A 10,745-nucleotide genomic window follows, 5' to 3' on the forward strand; every position below is an offset into this window, starting at 1 on the left:
ATACATGCCTTTGGTGGGAGGAGGTGAACTCAAACCATAGCAGGAGGTAAGAGAAAGTTTGCATATGTGATTTTGGAAGCTATATGTTCCATCCTAAATGTAGGTAGTTAACAAGATATGAATTATTTAGTTTTACATTAGCAGATTCCCAGTAGTAACGGAGATATGTTCATTTTTTCAATTTCAATATCTAAAAAATTATGCAGCCTAAACAAAAGTATAGATTTTCAATATCTCAAAATTTGCTCACCACTTAAACATTTTTAGGAAAGGTAAATTAAAGGTCAGTTGGTTTTGAGATGCTTTAAAATTTTTAATTTCATTTAGGCTGCTCAGTTTCTTGTTATAAGCAGGATTATAACAGAAAAATGATTGTGCAAATAAATATAAGTACTATATCATCATTTGACTTGTTTCCTTTTAGAATTATGAAGACCCAAGAAATGAACACCTCTCCCCATCTATTGCTTTTCCTTAATTTAAAGGAGCCAAAAGAGGGTTGAGGACAATAAAGAATACCCCCCCATGCTACCTTTCTTAATTATTTTAGGTATTCACTTAGCTTCATCACAAATTTAATTACTAAAGTAAATTACATATTAGATGTTTTCATCTTCCCAGTATAATTAATTTGTTTTATTAACAAGGAAATTTAAGTAAGATACAGTAATGATTCCCAATATATTTATAATAAATACATACATAAAACATGTATTTTATATATCCATGTATTGTTTGGAGGAAGACCTCTCCAATGCAATGCATTGACAATATTAAAAAGAAATATATTAGATATAGTTCAGTTTACCAAAACTCACCTGCTCATCTTCCACAACCACCATCACCACCAAAACAAAAATTCAGGTGAAGAAAATGATATTCCTATACCCTACTCTATGTCTTTAGGATTTCAAAATATTATCCCTTTCTAGAGTGTATCTTGTGTAGCCACTTCTAAAATTGTGGGCCCTGGGCCAGCAGGTGGCATAATGGATAAGGTGCTGAACTCCCACCTGGACAACTGCAGTTTGAATCCCAGACTTGGCAACTTGAAACTCATGGCTTGAAACTCATGCTGGGTGTATGCTCGTGCCTGCCCGAAAGGAGAATGGAGGAGAAGGGATTTTGGAGTGGTCATTTACTCTGGAGGGTGATTTTTCACTTTCTGTCTCTTTCTTTCTCCGTCTTTTTGACGAGTTCATGTGCCCTATGACAAACAAGCAAGCAAACAAACAAACCTCTCTAAAAATAAAAAATAAGATTGTGGTCCCTGCTTATGGGATTCTCAGGCCTCGAGTTCCCCTGATAACATGGAAATTGGTGCTGCTTCTCATGTATGAGTACTTCACAAGTATTTAACACTTTGCTTCCAAATGCCCTTCTCTAACTGAACTACTTTTTGTTTTCTTTTTTTAGAGCAATTTTTGCTCTAAGACATGTGCACTTGCCAGAGAAAGACAGAGAAACAGAAAGTGAGGAATCACTCCCTCGGAGGGGATGGCCATGCTACAATCCCTTCTCTTCCATTCTCTGCTTGGGATCTTGGGCATGCACACACATGTGCCTGGTGTGAGTTTTAAGTCACCGGGTCCAGGACTTGAACTGGGTGGACCATGTAGTAGCAATGCAATGAAACCATTATGCTATCTGCTGATCTCTAACTGAACTTCTTACATACTCATCTGAGTCTCAGTTTACTCCAAATTTTTGTATACTTGGTTGGTTTTCCACAGATAATTTTTAGCTAATGATTTCACATGGCATTTAGTCAATACTACTTAATGATTCACTTGAATTTTGTAGATATTTTGATGGTTTCAATTTTTAAAAAGATTCACTTTCTTAATTTTCATAAGATATAAAATGGAAAGTAGGTACACATACATTTTTCCTTTAAATTGATCATGAAATATATAAAAAGCACAAGTTGAAATTTCTAGTGTTGATTTTTATAGTAAACATTGGCTTCTTTTCCTCTTGAACAGGTCATTATCCAACTTTTAGAGGTGATGGATCATCTGCATAGAGGGGAATTGGTTGCTGCAATACTCCGTAACCGGTATATTTATGGAAACAATTTACCTTATAAGTTGTATAATGTCTCTTCTATATATTTATATACTTAACATAACAGGTATTTAATAACTATTTGATGAATACCTGGCATAAAACAAGAAGTATTTACTGTTCAGGTGAATAAGACAATGACTGAATGACAAAGAAATGAAAGAGGATGTTAATAACAGTGTGTCCTGAGGTCATGAAAAAATAGAGAATATTACCCTACTCTATGTCTTTAGGATTTCAAAATATTATCCCTTTCTAGAGTGTATCTTGTGTAGCCACTTCTAAAATTGTGGGCCCTGGGCCAGCAGGTGGCATAATGGATAAGGTGCTGAACTCCCACCTGGACAACTGCAGTTTGAATCCCAGACTTGGCAACTTGAAACTCATGGCTTGAAACTCATGCTGGGTGTATGCTCGTGCCTGCCCGAAAGGAGAATGGAGGAGAAGGGATTTTGGAGTGGTCATTTACTCTGGAGGGTGATTTTTCACTTTCTGTCTCTTTCTTTCTCCGTCTTTTTGACGAGTTCATGTGCCCTATGACAAACAAGCAAGCAAACAAACAAACCTCTCTAAAAATAAAAAATAAGATTGTGGTCCCTGCTTATGGGATTCTCAGGCCTCGAGTTCCCCTGATAACATGGAAATTGGTGCTGCTTCTCATGTATGAGTACTTCACAAGTATTTAACACTTTGCTTCCAAATGCCCTTCTCTAACTGAACTACTTTTTGTTTTCTTTTTTTAGAGCAATTTTTGCTCTAAGACATGTGCACTTGCCAGAGAAAGACAGAGAAACAGAAAGTGAGGAATCACTCCCTCGGAGGGGATGGCCATGCTACAATCCCTTCTCTTCCATTCTCTGCTTGGGATCTTGGGCATGCACACACATGTGCCTGGTGTGAGTTTTAAGTCACCGGGTCCAGGACTTGAACTGGGTGGACCATGTAGTAGCAATGCAATGAAACCATTATGCTATCTGCTGATCTCTAACTGAACTTCTTACATACTCATCTGAGTCTCAGTTTACTCCAAATTTTTGTATACTTGGTTGGTTTTCCACAGATAATTTTTAGCTAATGATTTCACATGGCATTTAGTCAATACTACTTAATGATTCACTTGAATTTTGTAGATATTTTGATGGTTTCAATTTTTAAAAAGATTCACTTTCTTAATTTTCATAAGATATAAAATGGAAAGTAGGTACACATACATTTTTCCTTTAAATTGATCATGAAATATATAAAAAGCACAAATTGAAATTTCTAGTGTTGATTTTTATAGTAAACATTGGCTTCTTTTCCTCTTGAACAGGTCATTATCCAACTTTTAGAGGTGATGGATCATCTGCATAGAGGGGAATTGGTTGCTGCAATACTCCGTAACCGGTATATTTATGGAAACAATTTACCTTATAAGTTGTATAATGTCTCTTCTATATATTTATATACTTAACATAACAGGTATTTAATAACTATTTGATGAATACCTGGCATAAAACAAGAAGTATTTACTGTTCAGGTGAATAAGACAATGACTGAATGACAAAGAAATGAAAGAGGATGTTAATAACAGTGTGTCCTGAGGTCATGAAAAAATAGAGAATATAATTAGAAAACATAATTGGCATAAATTATGAACATCTGGGATACAGTCAGTAGCAATGTCGATTTGAATTTTTAGTTTTAATAGCGTATCTGTGAATAGATACAGGTATCCATAGCTTAAGAATAGATGCTTCAACAATACATTTTAAAAAATAGGATTGCTACCGACTGTCTGACCTCTCTGGTGGAAACTGAAAGATTAGAGGATATAGAAGCATAGAAAATGGTTACGGATACAAGAGATAGTGTGGAAGAGGTTGAGAAAAGGAGGAGAGAGGAAAGGAATCAAGGAGAAAATAGAGAAGCAAGAATCTTAAGGGATACAGAAATGAAGGATTGTTGATGATAACGTGTATGATAGCTTCAACTGGAGTGGTGTGAAGTGTATTCCTGTTGGGTAACTCATTTTATAAGCTGTAGTAATGTACAATGATTGAATGTTTAAAATAAGTTTTTTAAAATGAAAAAAAAATAGTGTTGCCCTGTGGTTGCATATACATTTATGTTTTTAAAAATTCAGTTAAGGGACCAACAGGTGGCATGGCTGTTAAAGTGCTGGGCTCCTGCATGTCTGACCTCAGTTTGAGTTCTGGACCTGGTGACTTGTTTTCTCACTTTCCCTCTCTCTTTCTGTCTCTCTTTGGTCAGATTAAATAAATAAGCAAAAATTAAATGAAAACTTCTGAGAGTTACTATGAGACATTTAGAGTGTCCTTTGACACTAGGAATTTAAATTAATTGTTTAAAAAAAACATAGTCTTATTTTGTAGGTGTGAGAGTTATTATCTCTTATTCCCAATAGTTTGATTGTACAATTTGAGTGAAAACTTTGGAACTATATGTTAGAATTGTTCATCTCCTTGCTTTGAGGCTTACTAGCAGCGTTTTCTTGGATGAGATTCTTTTTTTCCTTATGTACACAGATGCATAACTGTGTGTTGTTTTAGACAAAGTCTTGTATCACAATCCTTCTGCCTCCACCTCCTGAGTAGCTGGGAGTAAAGGGTGGGCTGGAATTTGAATCTGTGGCTCCCAGATAGGGTAGCATCATCTGGCTAAGCAGTGGTGTCTAGAGTACGCTACCATCATGGTTGGGCCATAGGCATGTTTTTTTATTGTTCTGAACCTCAACTTCCTCACCTGATGAAATGAGACCAATAATAGTAATCATAGGTTGTTGTGAGGATTGAATAAATATAGTATGCAGATTATGTGTGTTTAAGTATATATATATATACACACACACATACACACACATATATATGTACACACACACACACACACACACAGATTGTATGAGCAAATGATCCTGACAAATAGTGTTATACAAATGTTATCATCATTTAAATGTACATGACATTTTAAGTATTTTGAATATGTAGCATTTGTGTTTCTGAATTCTGAAGTGCTTTAAAATACATGTGTTATTACAGAAGAATTAAAAATGGGAAAGGTTGAGGTAGTAATGGATCATATATAAAGTCACTTTTATTTGGCAGATAATATTGAAGGAACTTTACATAACAATCCCATTAACAAAATGATCATATAAAAGGTGCCTGTGTGCTGAAATGTATACTGTCATCTGGGCAAGGATGGGATATTTACTTTAGGGGCTGTAAGGTAGACTTGCTCAAAGATACAGAAAACAATAAAACCATACCAGGGACAATGTGTGGCCATGATGAGTGAAAAGAAAAAAAAGGAATAGATGGCGAGATGTTGAATTTATTGCTGCATGTGTCAGTAGTTTCTTCTTTTTAATTTCTGTTTAATATTCCGTTATTGAAATATACCACAGTGTATTCATTATTTTTTCTATTGGTAGTCATTTAAATTGCATTTATATTTGTTAAAAATAAAACTGTTGTGATTCTTGTATAAGTCTGTTTTTGATCATATGAACTCATTTCCCTTGAATTATGTACCAGAAGTGGAATTGCTGGGACATAGGGTAGGCATGCATATGTATGGTCTTTAAAAAGTTCATGGAAATATGTATTTTAAAACAACTATATGTGGATTTAAAAATTGTTTTGTGCTAAAATTAACTTGTACTTTAATTACATTTTTCTGTGAACTTTTTGAAGTTCCTGTGTGCATGTGTGTGTGTTTAATAGTGTTTATTATCATTTTTACTTGACATACAATAGTTGTATATATTACTTGTGAGATACAGTGTGATTTTTTTTCATTACATGAATGTAATGTGTAATGATCAAACCAGAGCAATAAGCATATTGACCTTCTCAAATAGCATTATTTTGTGTTGTGCATATTTGAAATCCTCTCTTTTAGCTATTTTGAAGTATATGTTGAATTGTTAGTAAGTACAGTTACTCTTCTGTACTATAGTACTCTTGAACTCATTCCATTTATCTGCTTGAACTCTTGTATATTCTTACCACATACTCCCCACCTCTTCTACTTCTCTCCTTTCTATTCTCTGTTATCCTTCACTTCACTCTTCACATCTGTGTCATCAAATACTTTAACTTCTGCTGATGAGAGAGAACATACAGTATTTGTGTTTCAGTGCCTGATTATTTCACTTGTCATTATTTCTTTCATATTCACTCATGTTGTCTCAAATGACAGGATTTCATTCTTTTTATGACCAAATAATATTACATTGTGTAAATGTACCACATTTATAAATCCATTTATCAGTTGATGAGCACTTAGGTTGATTCCATATCTTAGCTATTGCGGATATTGCTGCAATAAACATGAGAGTGCAGCTATCTCTTCAACATATTACCTTTCCTTTGGCTATTTCCTCAGTAGTGGGATTAGTGGATCATAAGGAAGTCCTATTTTTAGTTTTTTGAGGAACTGCCAAATTGTATTCCATAATGGCTGTACTAATTTGCATTCCCATCAATAGTGTGGAATAGTTTCTCTTTCTGCAAAACCTCACCAGCAGTTGTTATTCTTTGTTTTTATTATAGCCATTCAACCTGGGGTGAGGTGATAACTCATTGTGGTTTTAATTTACATCTCCTTGATGATTAATGGTGTTAAGCATCTTTTCATGGCCATTTCTCTTTTGAGAATGACATGTCTGTTCAGATTGGTTCTTCAGTTTTTTACTTTTTTTTTTTTGGAGAGGTTTTTGCTATAGGGCGCAAGCGCTCGCCAGCCAGTCAGAGAGAGACAGAGAGACAGAAAGCGAGAAATCACCCCCCAGGAGGGATGGCCATGCCACAATCCCTTCTCCTCCATTCTCCTCTTGGGATCTTGGGCACGCATGCACACACGCCCGGCGTGAGTTTTAAGCCACTGGGTCCTGGACGTGAACCGTGGTCGACTACATGGGAGTCCAGTGACATAGCCATTACGCTAACTGCTGGTTCCCTGGAGTCACATTTTCTGATTGATGGGAGGGTGTGTATGCTTCCTGTAGAGATAGAGAGAGAGACAGAGAGACAGGAAGTGAGAAATCACTTCCCAGGGGGTGGGTCATGCCACTATCAGTTTTCCTCCATTCTCCTCTCAGGATTTTGGGCATGCATGTACATGCACCTGGCGTGAGTTTTAAGCCACTCGTTTTGGGACTCTAACCATGGTCGACAATGTGGGAGTCCAGCGATGTAACCATTATGCCATTTACTGGTTCCTGGTTCTTCATGTTTAAATTAGAGTTTGTTCTCTTTCCTTTTTTTTCTTTCTCTCTCCTCTTTCCTTTTTTTTCTTTCTCTCTCTCTCTCTCTCTCTTTTTTTTTTTTTGTAGAGATTTTTGCTGTAGGATGTGTGCACTTGCTGGAGAGACAGAGAGGGAGAAAGTGAGAAATCACACCTCCCCCAGGGGGGATGGCCACACCACAGTCCCTTCTCCTGTAGTCTTCCTCTCTGGATTTTGGACACTCATGCACACACACCTGGCTTGAATTTTAAGCTGCCAGGTCTGAGATGCAAACTGTAGTTGACTTTGTGGGAGTCCAGCAATGTAACCATTACACCATCTGCTGGTCCCAGATTTTTTTTTTTTTTAAGCTGGTGATTTGTTTAAGTTCCTTTTCTGTTCTAGTTTTTATTCCTCTGAATTTATAATTTAAAAATAATTTTTCCCCATTCTGTAGGTTGTATCTTCACTCTGTTGATTGCTTTCTTTATGGTATGGAAGATTTTTAGTTTGATATATTGTTTATTTTGCTTATTCTCTTGAAGTGTTATTAAACAAGTCTTTGGCTAGACTAATGTCCTGAAACATTTCATCTATATTTTCTTCTATTAATTTCGTAGTTTCAGGCCTTATATTTGTGTCTTAATCCATTTGAATTAAATTTTATATACATTGATAGACAAGGTCTAGTTTCTTTCTTCTGCATATAGATATTCTGTTTTTTTCAGAACCATTTTTTGAAGAGACTGTCTTTTCCTCAGTGAATGTTCTTGGGACCTTTTTCAAAAATTGACAAATGTTGGGCCAGCAATGTAGCATAGTGCCTAAGGGAGCTGGATTTCACATGGCTGACCACATGGTTTCAATCCTGACTATAGCAGCTTGAAAAATGTGCTGTGCACATGTGTACACATGCCTCAAATTCTTACAGGATAGAGAAATGGAGAAGGAGGGATTGCAACATGGCTATATCCCATTGTGGAGTGCTGTCTAGCTCTTCCTCTCTCTCTCTTTTGTTTCTCTTTTTCTCCTTGGTGAGTACACATTGCCATCTGGCAATAAAAACAATGACAAAAGTTAGCTGTATGGGTTTTCACTCTTGCATTTTCCTTATGTGTAATGATATGAGTATATTTTTATATGTTTATTAACTAGGCAGATATCTTTAGAACCATATGTACAAGTCTTTTACCATGTCAAATATTTGGTTTTATTTTGATTTGGGGGGCATGTTAATTTATTCTAAATATTTAGGTATATATACTGTGGATATTTTCTTCCTATCTAGGACTTGTCTTCCCATTTTTTTATTTGTGCCCTTTGAGTAGTAGTAGTAGTTTTCTTTTTGATGAATCTCAATTTATCATTTCTTTTTTATTCTTTGATAGTAATTTTTAGATCTGGCTCATTAAACCTTTGCCCCCTCAAATTTTAGACTTTTTCCCAAAAAGTTTTATAGCTTTAACCCTCACATTCTTGACAAGAAACCAGAGAAATGAAATTATGACCTTGAGTTAACATAAAATCTGAGTAATTAATAAGCTAGTTTATAAAAGAAAAATCTCTTTAGTTTTTCTTATAAGTTAATACTTTTGTAAATAGCAAGGTAACTGAATGGTAGCTTGAGAAAAGCCTGTTGCAGCCTAGAGAACTAATCTTAATGACCTCTCTTTATAACATAGTGATATTTGATTTCTTTCTTTTATATCCTTTCTTGTTATACATGAAACCCATCTAGAAAACAACAACAACAACAACAACAACAACAACAAAATAACAGGTAACTGTTATTCCAGATAAACTGATCCAAATCATGGAAAATGATTTGCAGCTAACTTAATTCATTTTATGATCCTGCACAATTTAGATATCAAAACCCAAAAAAAATTTTGCCTGCACACATACACAGATTTTGGATCATGTTCAAATCCTAAATAAAATAAAACCAGATACACTGAGAAATATATTAAAAAAATTACCCTAGCATGGAAATGGTTTAATATCATGAAAGTTATTCACATAATGCATTCTATCAATAGATCTCATAAGAAAAAAATATTAAAATAGAATTCTGCTGATGTTTCAAAAAACCCCCCAAAACACACCCATTTCAGGAATTAAAAAAGAGGCCCAGCTTCAGTGGTGTAGGCAGTACAGGTGATGCTGGATGATGCTGGAACAGTCATATGGGAAGGCTCTGGTTTCATATCCTAGGTCTTTCTCAACGCCAGGTGTGCCAACTGGTGTTGCTTATGATAACTGGTTGTAGAGCTGAGGGTATTGTGGCATAAAGACCCTGTTGAAGGTGCTGTGCCACTCTTGCTTTCTCTCTCTAAAGAAATAAGAGAATAAAAAAGAAGTTTCAAAAATTAGTTAATTATAGAAACTTAGTCTTTTAACCAGAAAAATAATTATCTCTGAACCCAACAATGTAGCATCATACTTGATAGTAAAATGTAAGAATGTTTTTAAAAATGTAAGAATTGGAGACCAGCAGATGGTGTAATGGTTATGTCATTGGACGCCCATGTAGTTGACCGTGGTTTGAGTCCTGGACCCGGTGTCTTAAAACATGCTGGGTGCTAGTGTGTGCATGCTCAAGATCCTGAGCATAGAATAGAGGAGAAGGAATTGTGGCATGGCCATCTCCCCAAGGGGGTGATTTGCTTTCTGACTCTCAGGCAAGCTCATGTGCCCTATAGCAAAAATCTTTTTTTTTTTTTCAAGTAAGAATTGTTCCTTAAACATCAAGAAAACAAGGATTCCATCACCTTTATTTAACATATATCTATAATTCTGCCCATATCAATAAACTGGCATAATTAGTGGAAATAAGTAAACAAGTTATTAATTTTGGAGAGAGAAATGGTTTGGGGGAAAGTGGAGCTCCATATACAAAAGAATGAAGCTGAACCCCTTAGACCATAAAATTTTAAATAGAAAAATAAACTTCAGATGTATTCAAGACCTAAATATAAGACCTGAAAGCATAAAACTCCTAGAAGAAAACATAGGGGGAAAAGCTCCTTGGTATTGGCCTTTGAAGTGATTTTTAAAATATTATGCCAAAGCTCAGGTAACAGAAGTGAAAGTGAACAAGTTGGGACTATATAAAAGGCTTCTACATGGCAAAAGATACATTCAACAATGAGATAATGTGACCTATGGATTGGGAGAAGATATTTGCAAACCATGTCTGATAAAGGGTTAACATCCAAAATATATAGTAAATTCACACACTTAAGTAGCAAAAAAGTAAATAAAATGGACAAAGTACCCAAATAAACATTTTTTTTGTGAAGTAGACATAGAAATGGCCAACAGGCATATGAAGAGATACTGAACAGTACTAATCATCAGGGAAATACAAATAAAAACTAAAATGAGTTATCACCTAATATCTGTTATGGTAACTGTTATAAAAATGCAAAATATGAGTGTTGGCAAG

The 10,745-nt window shown here is 35.3% G+C and overlaps 1 protein-coding gene across 3 annotated transcripts in view; it reads left to right on the forward strand.

Moving 5' to 3' along the window:
* Positions 1 to 2,048: 2,048 nt before the first annotated feature.
* KLHL13 (kelch like family member 13) overlaps positions 2,049 to 10,745 on the forward strand; it is a 137,024-nt gene continuing 128,327 nt past the window's right edge. The window contains exon 1 of one of the 3 annotated variants that reach the window (XM_027768174.1): positions 2,049 to 2,059. Coding sequence is in view for 2 of the 3 variants with exons in the window: in XM_006168274.3 (XP_006168336.1) it covers positions 3,404 to 3,453 (50 nt within the window). In the remaining variant the exon portion in view is untranslated. Of the gene's footprint in view, positions 2,060 to 3,381; positions 3,454 to 10,745 lie in introns of those variants that run through there. The other 2 variants (XM_006168274.3, XM_006168271.2) reach the window with 2 other exon arrangements.

This window comes from Tupaia chinensis, unplaced genomic scaffold (genome assembly GCF_000334495.1).
Source record: "Tupaia chinensis unplaced genomic scaffold, TupChi_1.0 Scaffold145659_1, whole genome shotgun sequence".
In the NCBI taxonomy this organism is placed as follows: domain Eukaryota; kingdom Metazoa; phylum Chordata; class Mammalia; order Scandentia; family Tupaiidae; genus Tupaia; species Tupaia belangeri.